A 19,176-nucleotide genomic window follows, 5' to 3' on the forward strand; every position below is an offset into this window, starting at 1 on the left:
TGCTCTTAAGTGTGTTTCTTTATTTCCCCTCATTTATAATGTCATTTTAAATTTAGCCAGACCTCAGTTGGTCTTGGTATTTAGAAGCGTCCCAGGTCTTGTATAGTCTTTATCAGCCTGGTGCTGCTGAACAAACAACCTTCCTCCTCATCATCAGCAGACTGTAGCGGTTCGCTTCTTCATCCGTCGACCCGTCTGCATCTCTGAACTCTCCAGATGTCTTCCCTCGTCGTTTATCTGGACACTCTTGGCTCCGTTCGCCCGGACCCCCCGATGGCACACCTCATTTTTCAGGAATAATGGCTCACATGTGGGGGGATTAGAGTGACGAGGCAGAAGTGACAGGTGATCTGTTACTTGTATTAGAGGAGCGCTATCGGATTACAGCTAATAAAAAGATTGGTGATGGTTGCGTTTCTTCAGACTCGACGTTGGAGTTGTCAAACGAGAAACAGGTTGTTTCCAGTGAAGCGAGCTCAGAACATATCAGACCCATATGGGTGCAGCTCGAGAACCCATGATGGCAGCAGCCAGACCGGACCCCCGAGGAAACGACAAGGTCGTCCCAAAGATGTCACCCGACTGGTCATTCTCCCAGATCCCCTGAAGACTTTATTGACAGTGTATGACAGCATCTGCCTGGGAGCCACACACACACACACAGGAAGTGTAAACCAGATGGAGTGTGTCCGGTGTGATGGATGTTCCTCAGTTGTGTCAGGAGAACATGTTTTATTCACGGAGAAGAGTCGTCCATCTGTTCCACGTCTGACGCCGACGCCCTTTTGTTACAACTTCCTTTACTCTGTTTATTTAAAACTTCTCCGTTCTTTGTCCCGTCTCCTCTCGGCCACTCTATCACAGCGTTAGGCGAGATGGTCGGTGTGACATCATCTGAGTAGGGGGTGTCTGTTGGGGTGACATCACTCCTCTCCCGGGGGGGCTCTGAGGGGATGGGACCCCATCTGGAATTCAAGGTCTTTCTATTGTCTGCTCATTTCCTGTCGTGGTTTCGGTATCCCAGTTAGCAGTTAGCTGCTTCGGGTTCTCGCTAGTTCTTCTGTCATCCCTGCGTCGCCCTGGGAGACACGGTTGTTGTTTGGTCGCGGCCAAAACGGATTGAATGTAGGGGAACTGGTCTGATCTTGAACTTGCTGCCGTCGTGTTTGAGTCCATCCTGGGTTCCATGGGACGCCTGAACGTTGGACCTCAGCCCGTCTCCAGAGGCGGTGACATCACCGTCTGGACAGACACCGCTGCTTTCACCTCGGTGACAGAACACAACAGATGGCTCGCATCTGGAGCGCGTCCAGAAAGGCATTTTAGCGCCGGAGGGTTATGAGGTCTGAGCCCCGTCCACTGGCTTCCAGTGTTGATGAGTATTTTCTTTTTGGTGGGTCTGGAGAGTTTTTACGAGATATTTAAAAAATGCAAAAACATCTGTTGGCATAGCCGCATAATGTTAACAGAAACTTTAATAGCACATCTTTAATATCATCAATATCCTTTATTAGTGTTCATTTCCCCAGTTACGTCGTATTCATTAACGTTTTAACTGTTGTTTACACGAGGAGGATTATTGTCTCTTTGCTCGACATCCTTCTCCAACACTTCACACCAGGGACGCCGCCGATCCAACAGCAGCTCCATTCGAGTAGCTGGAGCTTAACCGGGGCTTAAGCCCCCACCAGTTACCCAAAGGGACCTGAACAACACTTTGTGGGCCAGTGGCCTTCCCCTCCCATCATGCCTTACAGCATTCTGCTCCCCGAGCCCATGGGTAATGGGAGCCTGATGGGAAAAAAACAAATATCCACTGTTTTCGGGAATATATCACCCAGATGCCAAGTCTGTGTTTCACTCCAGCCCAAGAATTCTTTTAATTTGACCTTCCCAAGCAAGAGCAATGCTTCCATTTAAAATGCAATATTAAAATATTAACGCAGCGGATCCTGTCTGAAAGGAAGCCAAGGCCGAACGGAGCAGAAGAATAGCCGCTAAATCAGATTTTTGGTTCGAATACGAAAGCGGTTCTAATATATGGCTTCTCGAAACGAGAGCTCGTAATTTTCTTTGTTTGAAAAAAAAAAAAAAAAGAATGAGTGCACCTCAGGAATGAGCTCATGCTATACTTAGATTAAATTAGAGAGATCTAGGCTTGGCGTTGACTCTGGTGTGTTCGCTCTTCGTCCAAACCGCAGATACTGAGACTCCTCCTCGGCATGCGTAAACATTACAAGAACCCTTCTTAGATTGTTGGATAGGAGGAGAGAAGATATTTTCCTGTTGGCATTGGGACACTCTAATACATGTGGACTGCAAATAAATCAACAGATTAGTCTTCCTGCAGGGACACGATAAGGAAAACCTCGTATGCAGAGAAAGAAAAGACGTTTCAAGTCACTTATGGCTCTTGTAAGGACATCTAACCTTACTTGTCTCCTTGTGGACACGGATACTTCCCTTTTCTTCCACTTCACTAAGCCATGAGAGGTTCCTGAAACTGGATAGACCCCTTAAACTATTTTTCCACACTTAAGTCATACTCCCCGCCCTCCTCCACCTCCACCACTGCCAGGAGGATTTGCTCATTTTAAAGCCCAAAAACATTTGTCCCGAGATATCAGCCTGCAGACTCCGACAGAAGTCAGATTTTATCGTCCTAATCTTTTCTGACGAATCGCACGATGTGCTTAAATATCAAGTTTTAATCCATCTTTGTTACAAGGGCATAAGGATAAATGCACCTCAGCAGCTCACCGCAACATCAAGATTGGAGATTTTTGAGAAAAACTAATTTGACTGCATAATTTAATCTTGGAAAAATACAGTGTAATTGAGGTTTTGGGGTTGGATCAAAAAGACTGTCTGGAAATGACTTCTAGGAAGAGTGCGGTTCGAAGTTTTGGGCGGAGGAAGGTGAATGTTGTTTGTTTTGCTGTTTTGGCTCTAGAGCCTTAAGAAGTGACTTCTCCACATTGTGGTTCATGAATAGAACTTATTAAACTAGTGTTGCATGAGTGCATTCATTACATCATCTCTCCCTGTAAAGAAATAATCCTCCATTCCTGATATCACCATCCATCACACGACATTACTCACAGATATTTAGCAGTTATGTCTTCAAAAATCCTCAACGTGTTTATGAAACATTTATCGCTATCGAGGGGAAAAGGTGTGTCTGAAACGTTTTCCCTGGTTTTCCCACCCTGACCAGCGCCAGCCATTCTCCTGCCCCCAACCTTACAGGAAAACGCTCTCATCAATCATCTCCGGCACCTTGCAGCAAGGCGGGAGGAAGGCAACCTAAAACCCAACCGTGGCTCCTATTTCCTCCCCTGTATAAGAGTTAAGACCCAAGATGCATTGCGACAGGGTGGTCGCTCTGACAGGTCTCCATTGTCCCCTGCCAAACTGTCAGTCTCCCCCCCCGGTTTTGAATTTATGTCTCCACATCGTGGCTCGATGGCCGACGCCACGCCGATGTTTCTATAGGAATTCCATCGTGATGATAAATGTTGAAAAGCAACAAATAAAGAGCCGTATTTACGAGGAACCCATAACAGTAACTTTAATTGTTCTGTTCGTCAAGGAAAAATAAATTAAACCCTGTTCCCAATAAAACTCCCTAAATAACAGTAACCAGATCCAATCCGATGCTTCCTGACAGAGAGCTATTTTCACTTTTATACAAATCCCATGAAATCTACCGGTGGCTTCAGATGCGGCGACTCCACACGGTGGGTTTGTTGGAGGTAATGGATGACATAGTTTGACAAGTAGAAGGACACCACTGTCTCATTAGTGTGTTTAGCTTAGCTTAGCATCAAAACTTGGAAACATCTAGTCTGTCCTTTTGAGATCTGCATAAAAGTCTGTTGTGAACTTTGATCCTTAACCCAACCGTTTTTAGACTTCCTGGTCGAGGTCAGCAACCAAGACCTCCATAAAATGGTCCGCAGAGGTGATGACATCATCACTGTCGGAATGGCGAGTGATGTTGTTCTTGTTACGGCCTGAAGGCGCCAAGCGATGTCAATCGATCTCATTTTGGGCTTCAGGCTTGTCTTTCTTGGGAGCACTAGACTCCTGGTATCTCATTTGGTTAGAAGTGACAGACCCAAGTCTTAGCCAGTGACAGGAATTCTGGGAAAAAATCTCCCTCAAAAATGGCAAAAATTGTCTTGTTGTGCTTCTCATTCAGCCCAAACAATTCCGGGACACAGTGAAGTGATACTTTGGTTTTCTGGTTCCTGGGCGACACCCAGCTCTGTTCTGGTGTCTAGATGGTCAAAGTTCACATCCGGGATGGGGCTCGTCGTCCCCTTGAGGTCCACGCTTGAGGGACTGGGCAGGTGAACAGAGTCTTTTACCTCAAGCCACAGATTTCAACCAAGTTATTACCGTCAAACTCTCTGCATAATTGCTTGCCCTTAAACTGCCAGTGGAGGCAGTGAGAACTGTTCACCTCGTCTGCTTCTACCTGAGGCCACAGATAATGAACGCTTTTCCCGTCCACCTCCATCCCCTGCGTTTACCTGCAAACCATTCTCCGCCCGAAATAGACTCTTCAGTCACGACTTCATCTTGTGTTATCTCTGAGTTATGACCCAACTTAGTGTCAAGGCTAAATGAAAGTTAAGGCGGCAGTGGGACAAACTGCTAACGCTGCTAACGCTTGACAGCACGCTATTACTTCCCACTTTGTTTGCACAGTGAGGCATCCTTTGTTGGGATCAGTGGCGCTCGGCGGGATGAGAAGGAAGTAGTTTTCCGTAATGTGATAAAGCAAGGCGGAAAACTGATGATCCTCTGCCAAACCGGGGGTCCCGTAGGTGGGGTCGTGTTGCCTGGAAGGCCTGGCTGGACCTCCTCTCGTCCCAGTGGTTCAAACAGGATGTGAGGTCATAACGTGTTGCTGACATCGCTTTTGAGATGACCTAATTCAGTATTCAAACAGTTTGCCTGGTTTTTGCCTTTAGAGATTAATCCCTCGCTATGTAGCATGTATAAACAGTATATAAGCATTAATAGATGTTTATAACAATAAGGACTACTTGACATCGAATGTTCCATGCATCACGTTCCGTGATTTCCTCGTCTTGATGGCCAATTCTCCAGAACATGACATTAGTGTTGGCAGATCCGGGCGGGCCCTTTCCCCGCTCTATATTTCACTCGCTGGCCAAACACCGGCTGCTTCCCAGAGCAACGTCATGCTAACGTTCTCTGCCGTTTCCTCCCAGACAAAGAGGAAAACATCTTTCCTTTGTCGCGTTCCGCCAAGCCGTAACTCAGGAAGGCGTCGAAGGCGAGCGGGAGGTAAATCACAGTGACGACGTCGAGCCTGGACGTCCCGCAGTGAAACGCTTCGCCATTATTCGTTGAGATGTCATGCTAACTCTATATTAGCTGCGTTTTCCCTCCGTGACCCCCGGTCCCCCTCCCTCGGTGCTATTTCCTTTCACAAGTAGAAGATTAGCTCATACATCACTCCTGCAGCTTCCCAGGCACCATCATCATTTGTCAGCTCTCCTGTTTCTCTTCCTTTTTCTTCTTTTGGAGACTCAAGAAGCTCCAAAAACCATTTTAAATTTTACTGCAAAACACAGAAATTCGATCTTTCAACGCAAAACACAACTTCTTCCTCCACTCATTCATCTGTTTTTATTCTAAAAAATACCAAAAAAGGAAAAATCTGTTGTAACATGAAAGGATACGCCGTAAATACTGGATAGAACCAGGACTGGATGCGATCCAACACCCCTGCCTGGGTCTGACTTATTTTAAAGATTTTTTTTAAACGTTTTTCCACACCAATTGTCCAAAACCGATCCAAAAAGCAAGCCACGATCAACACATCTAGAAGTCTCACGCCTGAATTCAGTCCGAGCGCTGCGACGGGAATAGAACACAACATTTAAGGCCTATTTTAGGGTTATGTGTTTTTGTCTTTTTTTTTTATAACTAGTCTAAAAAAGGTTGGGAAAGCAGAAGCAATGGGCCTTGTGGTCGGTGAGGTCTAATCGCTGCATTCTGTCAGCGAGATGTAATCATATGACGCCATGCAGCGACGACGCTGGGCTTAATTACCACCTAGCGTTAGCGTTAGCAACACTAACAGTCTCACACACAGATGCTTTTTCACGCCTGGCATCTGTTTGGCATGATCCACCGGCGAGCGTCTCTCACCGGGTACTCATACTTTCCCGATGGGATAACAACAAGCGGGAACGCCGTCTTCTAACGGAGGTTCCCAGCAGATCTGGGATGACGTCGATCCGGCCTGAAGCTACGGAGCTAAAACAACCAAACCTGCCTGTTAGCATTTAGCATGTAGCCACGCCTTCTGCTCTTATTAAACCTTCTGTATGTTTTTCATTTTAAGTACTTTAAGGTGGCAAATAAAGGAAACCAAAATTAAAAGACTGCTAACAGGCAATAAGGGAATTTTTTTAATCAAACTATGCAACATGAAAATGAAGTCTTTTTTTTTCTCTAGTCTGAAAACAGAGAATTTGGAGTTCAGGTTTTCTTATCTCAGCATCATTTTTCACTGTAATTAGATTTTAGAGCGAGGAAAACCGAATTATTCACATTCATCAGTCTGCAGACGGAGGCGCAGATAAAGCTGTGAGACTCAGCAGCTTTTCAGAGTAACACGCCATCAGGCGTGTTGTCATAGGCTCAGACAGATGAGGCGGAGCGACCGGCTGGTTATCTGACCGGTCGGAACCGGGTCAGGAGCTGCTCGGTCTTTCCAGCCGGGTGGGAGCAGACGCATCAACCAGAGATGCTAGTTCTGCACAACGCGTCCAGAATCGAAACCGCCAGCAGCTTCGCCTGTGATGTCTACCACCATTTGCTCGTCTGATGACATCATATGCCTGGCGCTGTCCAAGCATTCGTGAGTTGAGCGTGTCCACAGAAGACATGTTGGGCTGGGGTTGTGTTTAAAGACCATTTGTTTTGTGTTAAGACGACCCGATCTATATCTGGAAACGACAACGGAGTCATGAAGACACGTTTGTGTTCCTTAACCCAAGTGTTAAGATGAGCAGATCCATCTACTTCAGATTGATTTCCATCAATTTGGAGGTTTGATAACGAACATGGAACCTATTTCCTTCTGGTTTTTATTCAAATGGAATAAATGAGTCGCTTCAAATTGAGGGGCGTGTCCTAAAAACTGATGAAATGCAGCTGAAGGCCAGACGTCACATCATGGCTGGCAGCTAACTCATCCAGACGTCCAGAGGCTAACAGTCCATGTGTTGTTGGAGGGGATGAAGCCCCGCTGCGTCGCTGAATGTGCCACGTCGGTGCGATCTCTGACCTCAACACGGCAGCACGCCGCCCTTGTGTCAAGAGTGTCGGGTCCGGCGGGCGACGCCCACGGCGGCTTTCCTGCCCTTAAAAGGAAGCGTTCGACCCGGGGAACACAAAACGCACCTTCGTCTGGCCGTTTTAACAGCTCGATGATGTAATCCATTCATCGTCACGGGGTGTGCAGGTGTGTGTGCAGGTGTGTGTGGATCAACTCAAACAGGTGGAGGCAGATCCCGATCATGAACAAGGCGGGAAAATCATCCGGACGACTTCCTGCGACGCGACACTGAGAGTTCATCGTTAGGTGAGCCTGCAGGGGCGGGGCCGGATCATGATGACATCAACGGAGAACGTCCGGGGTGCGAGCCACAGAAGTGATGTCGTCTGGCGTGCGGTTGACACAAGGAGGCGTGTCCTGCTAATTGTCACGAGGAGGCGGAGCCGGGTCATGTGACGCCGCGCCCGCAGCTACCGGGCTTTTATCTGGCGTGAGACTGAAGTGATTATCGCTGGCTGTGCCAGTAAATGACGTCAGCGCACCTTCATCCGCGAGCTGTTTTCCCATCACAAGGCTCCGTTTCCACGGCAACCCTTGGTTGTTTCCCCATAAAGGATTAAAAGCATCGGCTAATAAAAGGCAGAAAATTACAATTTTTTAGATTTTTATGGACAGTACTAACACTTTATTGGAGGAAATCATCAAGTGTTGTTGAAGTGGGGGGGTCCGACCCCCCCAGACATCTGACTCTAATGATGCGCACATGTTTAATCCGGCCAAGGAGCCCTGATGCTGCTGTAATCTGTGTTTACACTATAGATTAAAAGCATCGTCGCATGCGGGGTGTTTTGGGCTCGCGTTCTGGTAGCGACGGAAGAGGAAACACGACCGGTGTCGCCTTTAAACGACAAACTAAAGGTGCTTTAAAGGTCATCTCTCGTAAATTAAACCGTGTTGTTAGAAAAACAAAAACCCAACCAATCAGAGGCGACGTCCCTCCGAGCGAACCAAACACCTCTCCGCTCCCGCTGTGTGCGTTTTACTGACATGACATCACCGCCTTCCAACCATCTGAGGTCATGTTTCGTGCCTCCTGCTGCTATTCGGAGGCGTCGCTAGGCTAAGCTAACGCTAGCACTGAGCTCCTCTCGCTGCCGTCCAATCACAAGCCTGGATCCAGCCCCTTCATGCTACGAGTGACATCACAGGATGCAGACGGTTGTAAAGTTTCGCCGCTTAAGTACAAAGGCTTGCAAAGCTGGCCGCCGCCGCGTAGATTAGCGTTGCGTAGCGGTGCATTAACATCTGTTGGTGGTTAGGATGCTCTCACCCCCCCCACCCTCCTTTGCGGTGCCCGCTGCACGATGAGGTCATCGCTCGCGGACAGACGCTTGATCTCCACCGGAGGGAGGCGGGTTCGTCCCCCACCTCCCGCCCTGATTATCATGCCTCGTGGGGCCTTCAGGGCGGAGGTCAGTCTCCGGATTAAAAAACGTCCTGCGGCACGTTAACCCCAGATTAAATCACACAGAGGGGATCCCCAGGCTCCAACAGAAGGAACAGCGTTCCCAGTTTCAGGATAAAGCTATAAATCAAACCCTAACTCCTACCTGCTAACGCTAACACTGAGATTTAAACATAAAACCTGATGTCATGTGACGCGCTCCCATCGGACTCTGCAGCCGCCGCACAAACCGAGCTGCGTTCAACGACTAGAAGACGGATGACGGTTTGAAACATGTGCTCATGTGATCACGCCGTCTGATAGCGAGACACATCGTCTCCGTGTAATCTGGCGTCAGCGTGACGGATGTCCGTCACGCTGACGGATAAATCTCAGGCCTGTCCTTCCTAACGCTCCGCGTGATGAAGCTCAGACCGCCGTGGCTCCGCCCATCGCTCCGCCCACCGCTCCGCCCACCGCTCCAACCCAAACATTCCGCCTCGGCCAGAGTGCAGCGACGCCCAAAACGGGTCACGGGCCGACGTCCAGCTGCGTTTCCTTTGTGGAATCAATCGCTGAGGTTGTGTGTGTGTCGGTCTGTGGGTGATTTATTTCACACACACACACCCAGAAACACACACACACACACACACTCACCGTCTGTGTGTGTGTGTGTGTGTGTGATGTGATATTGCTGAGGAAGCAGTAATCAGAGCGCTGCCCAGTATTTGCCCTCCATGCGACACTGACAGAATAAATCAGCCGTGTTTTCCTACGCCTTTGAACGCCACACAGACGCCCGGCGAGCGTCTCCTGAACCCGAATGGGTTCTGATCCGAACTGGTTCCGTGTTTCCTGCCTTTTTTTTGCTTACGAACAGTCGCAGTGGTTCCATAAAACAGAGATGGAAATAAATCCTGCAGCTTATTTGTGTCTTTTAGCTCAAACTCTTAAGTTAGTCCTGCCTCCGCCTCTCGTCTGGGTCTGGTCCAGCGAAAACGTTTTAGTGGCTTCAAGAATCGTTCAATAAAAGGTGAGGATAAATCCTCCGGATCGTGGGGAAAACAAAGGAGAGGTTTGTACCTGGCCATCCTGACAAACACCTCCTTACGCTCTGATTACGGATCGTTAGGACTGTTTTTGGAGGAGTTGATCCGACCTTTTACGAGCCGCTGTAAACCCTGATCCACGCCCGCTAGAAGCCCCGCCCCACGCCGGACGGCATTGGCTGACCTCTCGCGCTCCTGCTCCAGCAGGTTGGTGAACTCGTCGCTCTTCTTCATGAACTCGCCGTGGTTCCTCTTCTCGTCGTCCAGCCGGTGCAGCGCCTGTTTGTGCGACTGCTCCACCATCAGCAGCTGCTCCAGCATCCGCCGGTGCGTCTCGCGCTGCTTCTCCACCAGTTTGTCCAGCTGTTTGTGGGGGGGGGGGGGGGGGGGGCAGAGACACTATAGTTTAGGCTTGCGTCGGTAGAGCGCGTCCACCGACGGAGACGCCGTTACCTCCTCCATGGGCTTCTCGTAGATGTCCTCCTGGAGGCCGTCGCTCTTGTCCTGGACGGCGTCTCGCTGCAGCGCCTGCAGGACTTTCTGCGGCGTGACGAAGCCGTATTTGGCCTCCAGGAGGGCGATGTCCAGCTTCTCCGCCTTCAGCACCGTGATCACCTCGTCTCTGGCCTGCAGTGGGGGTAAGAAAAGAGGGTGAGACTCCGGGAGGGGGGGGCAAAGGGAGGGTGACTCCCAGGTGACTCCCACCTACCTGCAGCTCTCCTTCCAGCAAACTCAACAGGAAGACCAGGTCGTCTCTGGAGAGGTCCCGGCCCTTCTCCTTGTGACCCGTCTTTGCGGCGCCGCCGCCCCCGCCCGTACAGGTGCCGTTCCTGGCCACGTGGTGATTCCTCTGGATGGTGCCGGTGTCCTCCGGCGGCTCCCGGTGCCGGCCGCGGCGCTCCGCCCTTCCCGAGGGCTCCCCCCGCTCCGCCGATCGCTTGCGGTTGTCGGATCGCTGCCCAGGTTTGGCCTTGGCCACGTCCTCCAGGCTGCTGCTGCGGGACTGCATGTCGGTCTACCTGTCGGGCGAACGGAAGACGGACGCAGGTGTTGTTAGGACCACCAGGTGTCTCGTGCACGTCTGATTCCGATGTGTTTGGGGCCCCCGGAGAAAGATCGGAAAGCGGGGTAATGTGTGAAGGGAGAGGTTGGGATCACGTAGGGTCTGAGGTTCGGTGACATCTGGTTCACGAGTGACTCGATAAATCAGACACGATGAACAGTGAAGCGTCGACTCTCGGCTGGCTTGACAAGTAATTTACGACTTTTTTGGGGATGACGCTGGGCGACGTTTCCAGCAGGAGTGTAATGAAAACCTGCTGAGACTCGTCGTGTTTGATGTCAGGGAATCTGGCGCCGCTCCCGTCAGAACCGCCTCCGAACGAACGCCGCTGCTCCGGTTGGAGATGGTCGGACTCTAAATAAACAACATTCACACACACTTCAGGTGCGGTTTAACCAGAAACCACCAACCCTGTGGGCTTCCTGCTGCTAGACCTCCGGACGCAGGAGTGTTTAACCGTCGTTAAAATAAACCACGGTTACCGAGGAAACGGAACAAACTGATAAAGTTAACTTTATTGCTGCGTCGCCACCGACCCTGCCGACTGCAGCTCGCGCCCGGTCGGAAGACGAAGCCTCCGTCCAGCAGAACCCAGACGGCGCTGATGGGACCCCAGGAAGAACGCCGGCCTCCCGCGGTGTGTGTGTGTGTGTGTGTGTGTGTGTGTGTGTGTGTGTGTCGCCAGTGTGTGTGTGAGGCCCTCTGACAGTTTATGAGTAAGAGCGATGGCGGCGTGACGGCGCTGTGCACACTCTAGGCAGGGCGCCACATGGTTCAGCGCTGAGGTAATTCCCTGCAGTCTCAGGCCGACTGCAGACAGAACTGCTTGCAGTGTGTGTGTGTGTGTTTGTGTGTGTGTGTGTGTGTGTGCGTGTGTGTGTGTGCGTGTGTGTGTGTGTGCGTGTGTGTGTGTGCGTGTGTGTGTGCTAATAGAGTGTATTCAGGACACGGAACGGCGTGTCTTTACCCTCATCGGAACAGAATGTAACCGAGACGCTGCGATCGACGTACGACCGGTCGCCGCGACGACACGACGGATGCACGCGCTCAACTGGGGCAACCAAGGTTTATGCAACGGGGGGGTCATGGACGTGGAATGCCCCCCCCCCACCCCCAACCCACCCCAGCCGCTGTAATTCCTGCGTGAAGTAGCATGTATCTGCTGAATGTCCACCGTGGATCAGAAATACGTCACATAGTTCAGGAGAGGGTTCACGGGGAGGACGGGAAGAACCGGCCTCACGCCGGATCGGTCCAATCAGTGGAGAGCAGAGCCTCTGGTGACCAACCCCCCCCCCCTACCTCCCATAATGCATTAGTCAAATAATGGATTGAAACCAAAAGGCGATGTCCAGAATTTATTAACTGTCAGAGCGCGACCCTTGATGCTTTTTGAAAACGATCCTACACACGCCGTCTTCCCAGAATCCTTTGTGGAGATTCCTTTTTTTCCTAAACCAGATTGGGGGTCTCTTGCACTTGTGTCTCGACCCCCTGCGGTCGCATTTGACCCCGCTCCGGCGTCGCCGTCTGGTGAATCCAATCGGACCGTCGCGACGTTCTGTCACCGACTTCCTGCTCTGTCTCCGAGTGGCGATCAGAGCCAGGAAGTGACGTCATGATTTACTGGAGGATTGGAAAATGACGGCGCCACCCGCTGGCTGTCAGAAGTGTTTCTCTCAGGTGGCCTGACGTTTGGATCCCGGAGCTAAATGAGATGATTGATACGTTACAGCTTCAAGCTTTACGGCTTGCTTTAGCTGAGCCGTTACTGGAAGCCGTTGGCGGTTTGGGTCGTCTAGTCTAGGACCACCGAAGCTTCTCCGGCACCGACTGGGTCAAAACACTCCTAAAACTTCACATCACACATCTGAGCACTTCAGAAAACAATACTTTTGGATCAACTTTGCAACTGATGGGACTCCGGAATCAAATCCATCCCAAATCTTGAGGAGCAGCTTTTTTTCGCGACGATCCATCACTGACGGCTGGAGCTCTTTAGCGATGACATCACCTTTTCATGCGAGCTGGAAACGCACCGAAGGGAGGGCCGTTAAAGTTGACGAGGTGAAAGGTGAGGAAGCAGGTGTGCAACGAAAAACACACACACACACACACACACACACACACATATAATGCATGGAAACGCATGCAAACAGCAGCCTGTGTGGACGGTTGGTACACACACACACACACACACAGATTACAGAGTGGATTCCTGCAGGCTGACATCACGCCGCTGTCGATATGATTGAGGGGAAGAGAGACGCGGATCAAAAGAGGGCGAGAGAGAGAGACAGAGAGAGAACAGGACGGGAGGAAAAGATGGAGAAGACGGAGGAGCAGCAGTTTATCCTGCGCGGGATCAGCTCGCTCTGCTCACTGTACACAAACACAGCATTAAATCATCTCGCGTGACGGGACGGGAGCGTCTGGCTGGCCTTCACTCGTCCTCAGACGTGTTTCAAAAGCAAACCCGCTCAAAAAACCACTTTTTTACTCAAAAAAAAACAAAAAATGCCAATGGAAAGAATTAGTCTGATAATTTATTGCTTTTTCTTTTGCACAAATGTCCAAACTATTGTTTCAGCTAGCGCCCGGTCGTTTTAGTCTGAGGTCATGTGGTTCCTGAAAATGAAGAAATATTGCAGAGAATATTTGCTTTCTTGCACGAGGAGATGGAATCGCCCGTCGGCGACTAAAAGTCCACCAGCTGATTGTGTCGCCTTTAAATGGAGCCTCCCATGTGGCGCGATGCTATCGCTAAGCTAACACCGGTGCGTTTGGGATGGCGAAACATCCGTTTGAACGTCTTTCACTCATCACGGTCAGGCTGGTTTTAGAGCTACTGTCTGGTTTTCCATCTGCTTTAAATGTAACCCGCAGAACCAGCCGTACATTATTCACACATCCGGATTGATTAATGGCGATCGTGCACATCACTATTCATCGTGTTTTACATGAATGCTCGCTCACTCCCTGAAAGGCCAAAAGGACAGGAAGTGTAATTAAAGTTCTGCGGTGATTTAGCTTCGCACATGAAATCCAAAATAACACGTTTCCTTTTTTTTTGTGTGTGTGTGTTTTCTTTGGCGTGTGGAGCGAAACCGTCGCGACGTTAGCTTGATGGTGATGAAAATGAGTTCATATTAAGCATTTTTAGCCTCGGCGGCGCCACTACGAAGGATAACGAGTTAATAATAATAATAATAATAATAATAATCTATAATGTAATCATTCGGGTTTAGGTGGAATTCGGTAATCATTCGGGTTTAGGTGGAATGGAGGTGTGACCTGTTCCTGCTCGCCTGGCCCCGCCCCCCGATCCATCACTCTCACCGGCGCCACGCCTTGAGAATGATGGAATGTCCTGCTGGAGACGCTTCCGTCACCTCGCCGCTAACAGCGGGGGGAAATATTTACAGGTGGTGCAGGGGTTGCCGTAGCAACAGGCAACGATCAACATTCGTGCCCCGCAGGTCGGACGAGGCGCCGTGAAACCGTGGGAGACGCTTCCTGTGATTCGCCGCCGATCGCTCGGAGGGCCTGCCGTCTGAGGTGACGCAACCGCAGGAAATCCTGGAATTCTGACGGCATTTGTTTCCTTCATCATCATCTTCATCATCATTATCTCATCATCATCAGCTGCTGCTTCATTGTAGTTCCTCTTCAGTAGGAACCAATCAGGTTTGATTTGGGGGCCTAGATTCACATCCACTATCGACTTTCGTGCCCCCCCGCGCTGGCGCCCCCCCCCCGCCTGGTGTCATCAGGCCGTAACCGTGTCCGTTCTGGAGCAGGTGATTATATTTACTTTCGCTCCTGCATTTTAAAAACTTCCTGACCTCCACCCACCATTTCAGAATATTTTCCAGCTCCCTCTCTGCCCCCCCCCTTCCAACCCCCCCACCCCTCCAGTCCCCCTCAGGCAGACGTGACACAACAGATCCAATGGTAGGGAGGTGTGAATTACTCCAATCATCTGTCAGCACCAGGGCCACCAACGAAGAAGACAAATCACCTTTGTTAAATATTTATGTTAACTATTTAAACACAAAACAAGCCTTTGATTTACATTTACCAATAAATAAAACTTGTACTTTTAAACATTAATATTTAGAGATTTTCTTCTGAACCCTGGTTGTAAACGGAAAGGTTAAATTATTTTTTATTTTGATTAATTTGATTTTTACATTTTTAATGTATATTCGGTGCTTTTGACAATTCCTCCGTTCGGCCAGCAGATGGCAGCACTCGTGTACATTTTGCCTGCAGGAGATTTCATCCATTCTGTCTCTAATTCACCTTAATTGCTTTTTTTTTTTGTACATTTATCCTTTTCTTTTGCCAGTTTTTTTAATTTTGATTTTGAGAATTAAATCAAAGAAGATGAATTGTAGTTAGAGAACAGGAAATGGAAAAAAATAACATTCGGCACAATTGAACGAGAAATTGTGACATTTACGTCGAAATGAACTTAATTAAATGCCAAATTCTTACGGCGTCAGCCGCTCAGGCGGGTGGTCGACGTGAACGGTGACATCGCCATGGTGACGACTCAGACGACTGACCCTCAGAAATCAGCATTCGTTCATCCGCTGAAGGTACGCCTCATCTTGTCCCCACTGAGGGCTGCTGCCTGCCTGAAACCGGATCCGTCCGGCGGCCTGAACACACCGGGCTAAAATTAGGGGTCATCCAATCCCCAGGGGGGGGCTGAGGGAAAGTCTGGTCCAGGTCCTGTTTGCTGGGCCGGGTCAGAAGCAAGAGAACTCATCTGCTTTGTCATTTCTCATACGCTTCAGGATCCACCTATAGATTCCTTCAGTTCCCTTTAAGCTCCGCCCCCAGCGATCGACCCCCTTATCTAAACACTCCTTCCACATCCCTACAGGCTCGCTGTTCTCCAGGTTGCCCAGCAACCGTCTCACAAATACTGGGGTGACCCCACCCCCCCACCTCAGCTGTTTACAAGTCAAACGGCGGGTATGAACGGTTTGTATGCATTTATTAAGACCCCCCCCCCTTATCAGGAAAACATGTTACACGACCGAAACAAGGAGCTGAAAGGAGGTAAAATGAGGCGGAAATAAAAGCAGGCAGAAAGTCTTGAAGGTTCCTCATCTCTCGTCTGTAAACTTCTCATTCCGTCCACACAGGAGAGGATGGTGACGGTGATGATGATGATGATGCTCCTCTTCCTCCGTCTTTAACATTCAGCGGCTGAAGCTTCTCGGAGCGATGACTCATGCTGTTCTTCCCGCCGCACCTCGCTGACGTTCTTCATCCTCCACGCCGTTGAGTCACCGGTGAGGGAACTACACTTCCCTCATTTTCATTCAGGCGGCTAAAGGCAGCCGCTTTTGAAATCCAAGCTGCCGGGATGAGCTGCAAAGCTGCAGCTATTGTGGCTTAGCCCCCCCCCCCCCACTAAACCCCCCCGATGAGTCATGATAGCAGATGGGTTCTCATCCCCATCGACATGAAGGGCCGTTGGAGCCTCATCCCAGCGGCGTCCCGCCAAAGAAAATCACGCTTCGCATGAATCCCGCCTGATGTTTCCCGCCGTGGGGGTGCGCCGCCGCCGTAGGGGTGCGCCGCCACCGAAAGCGTCTCACTTCTCTTAGATCGACCCCATCGGTAAGCGAACCACAGGCAAAGCGGCAGCGCCCCGCTAAGCTCAGCGGCGTTCATCGCCATAGCAACGGGAAACAGAGAGGGGCAACAATGCTCAAAGGGGAGCATCCTCCATGCGTCAGCTTCTCTGCTCCGGTGCAGATTTAGCGTCAGGCTGCCACCTGTCATTTCATCCAATCACGTCGCGTATTCCAAGAATTCCACAACCGAAGCCGAGGACGCGCCGCAGAAATAGCAGCGAGATGTCAGTCGGTTTGCGTCGGGGTTGGCGAGAGGCGCAGCTAGCAAACAAGCTAACGGAGAGAGGTAGCTGGTTAGCATTAACGCCGTCTCTCATCCGGTCAGAAATAACTTTTCCTGCTTACCTCTGTCCGTGTTGGCTTCTTCCCTTCATACCCTGTTGTGCTACGCTAAGCTAAACTAAGCTAAGTGTTTTTTGAACCTGACCTTTGACCCCGCGGCACATCTCTCATTCTGCTGCATCATGGAAAGCCGTGGCCTCGTGCACCGGCCCGCCGAGGAATCCGCTCGTATATTTATCACAGAGCGCCGGCACTAAATAAAGGCACGGCGATGACGCACCGGCAAATCAACGAATGTCAACGACCGCCGTTAACGGTGACGGGACACGGAACGCAGACGCCGTGACAGCGCTTTATCGTTCGGTTTGGTTTTTCTTTTTACTTTTCCATTCAGTAAAAGGAAAACTAACTAACAGCTTCTCTGAATTTGCAGACTTGTCAAAACAAAAAACGGACTGGAGCTTCCGGACTGGGTTTGGGTTCGCGTCCTCCTCCCAGCATCCGTCTGTCACGGCTCCACGCCGCGCCGTCGCGCTCCGAGCATCACTCACATCCACGCCTCCGCTCGCGGCGCCGCAGCAAATCACACGGCTTGAAATATTGATGCGCTTCTGCTGAGGAAACGGCAAATAAAAAGCAGCCTGAAGATGAAGGAGGTTGTTTGATCACATTCAGGAAGTGCTGTCCCCTTTCAAAATAAAGCGCGTCACATCTGAGCAGCTTGTCTTCCTAAAACAGACTTTTCCCTTTTTATAGCCCCCCCATCTTTCGGCCTCCCAGGCTTGTCTTTTTGCTCTCATGGGACCGGGTTCTGCGAAAGCACCTTCCAGCTGATCCGCCGCCACCCCCCCCCCCCGCCCCTGGTCAAACCCATCCAACTTATTTTGACTTGACAGCAGGAGGCGAGCCGTGACAGAGTAGTGGCGTTTCTCTGGTGATATATATATAGTGATCTTTTCCCAGAGCTCTTAGCGGTCGGTATTCTATGAGAGAAACTGGATCCCCGGGGCCCAAACGAGTTCCCGTCCCCGCTGCCAAACGCCATGTGGATCCTCAAGCCCCTGCTCAGCGTGGACCGGTCGACCCCGCCTCAGAACCAAACCACGCTGAAGACCCGTCAGGACCAGTGGATTCTAAGATGGTTGTGACGACCAGCCAACACCTGCAGGCGGCAAACAGGGCATGAAGCGCCCAAGTGAGGAGCATTTTCACCCGCTGCACGAAACGAACGTTGACCTTTGACTTGTCAGTTTGCGGCAAGAAAAGTTCAAATAAGTGCAAACGTCCAAAAATTAGATGGTAATTTCAGTTTGACATTTTTTAAAATTCGTTTTTTTATGTCCTCACGCTAAAACGCGACAAAGAAATTAGATTCATGAATTCCTCGTTTGCCGAATGTGAGAGGAATAAACTGGGAAACTTTTCAAAGACTTTCTCAGGAAAATTCAGCCCAAAGAGAATGTGAAAGCGTTCAAATCCCACCTGAAACCTGTTTGATCCGCTCTTTATCGACTAGTCAGGGCTGGATTTTCTCCCCATTGAGGAACAGAATGCCAGATTCCTCTAATCCCACCTTCAAACTGGAGGTGGGATTAACAGGAGTCTGGATTAATGATCTCTCCCCCACTAGCCCCAATCTCTCAGTCACCCCCAACACGATGAAGATCAACAGACGTCACCCGAGAGACGCAACGGGATTGGAGATCTTCCACTTCCTGCTTCTGATCCAACTAGTTGCGAATCGTCTCCCAGAGGAAGAGGAGGGTCATCAGCGACCCCTTCCACCCTACACTTCCTGGACGCCCTGCTGGGCGTCGGCATCCTCCCGTGGTTACGGAGACAGAAGGTTGCCTCTGACGGATTACGACGTCACGCCTAAAGCTGCACCTGGAGTTGCTAGCGTCCATCTGTCAGCCACACGTTGACCCCCAGCAGGGGGCAATTCTTCAACACCTGTTCTGTTTAAGCATCGGGGGAGAAAACTTTACTTAAAAGGCACTTTGTTTAAACTGCTTCCTGCGTGGTGATGATATTTGCGGGTTAGGCTAATCCTTGCTCTCGCTAACCTTCCGCCGGGTCAACCGCCGCATGCCAACACGTCATCGGACGGACGGACGGATGGACGGATGGCGGAGCGGGACGACCCGTCTGAGCATGTGCTAATAGTTTAAAACCTCCCGTCTGCGCTTGACGATAAAGTCACAACGCTGCTGCGTGTCCTTTTCTGCCATGTTTCCAAACTGAGACATGAGTGCAGGCCGTGTAACTTGACCCCCCCGCTGCCGCCCCCCGCCCTCACCCATCCGGCCTCAACTTAGACACCGCTCTGGGTTCTCATGCACACGCTGCCCTTT

At 50.4% G+C, this 19,176-nt stretch overlaps 1 protein-coding gene across 2 annotated transcripts in view; it reads right to left on the reverse strand.

Annotated features, from left to right (window-relative positions):
• filip1l (filamin A interacting protein 1-like) overlaps positions 1–19,176 on the reverse strand; it is a 31,610-nt gene that overhangs the window by 11,689 nt on the left and 745 nt on the right. The window contains exons 2-4 of one of the 2 annotated variants that reach the window (XM_068309452.1): positions 10,530–10,839; positions 10,274–10,447; positions 10,005–10,183 (exon numbers count right to left, since the gene is read on the reverse strand). In XM_068309452.1, the coding sequence (XP_068165553.1) occupies positions 10,005–10,183; positions 10,274–10,447; positions 10,530–10,829 (653 nt within the window). In that variant the 5' untranslated portion in view covers positions 10,830–10,839. Of the gene's footprint in view, positions 1–10,004; positions 10,184–10,273; positions 10,448–10,529; positions 10,845–19,176 lie in introns of those variants that run through there. The other variant, XM_068309453.1, reaches the window with a different exon arrangement.

This window comes from Antennarius striatus, chromosome 24 (genome assembly GCF_040054535.1).
Source record: "Antennarius striatus isolate MH-2024 chromosome 24, ASM4005453v1, whole genome shotgun sequence".
In the NCBI taxonomy this organism is placed as follows: domain Eukaryota; kingdom Metazoa; phylum Chordata; class Actinopteri; order Lophiiformes; family Antennariidae; genus Antennarius; species Antennarius striatus.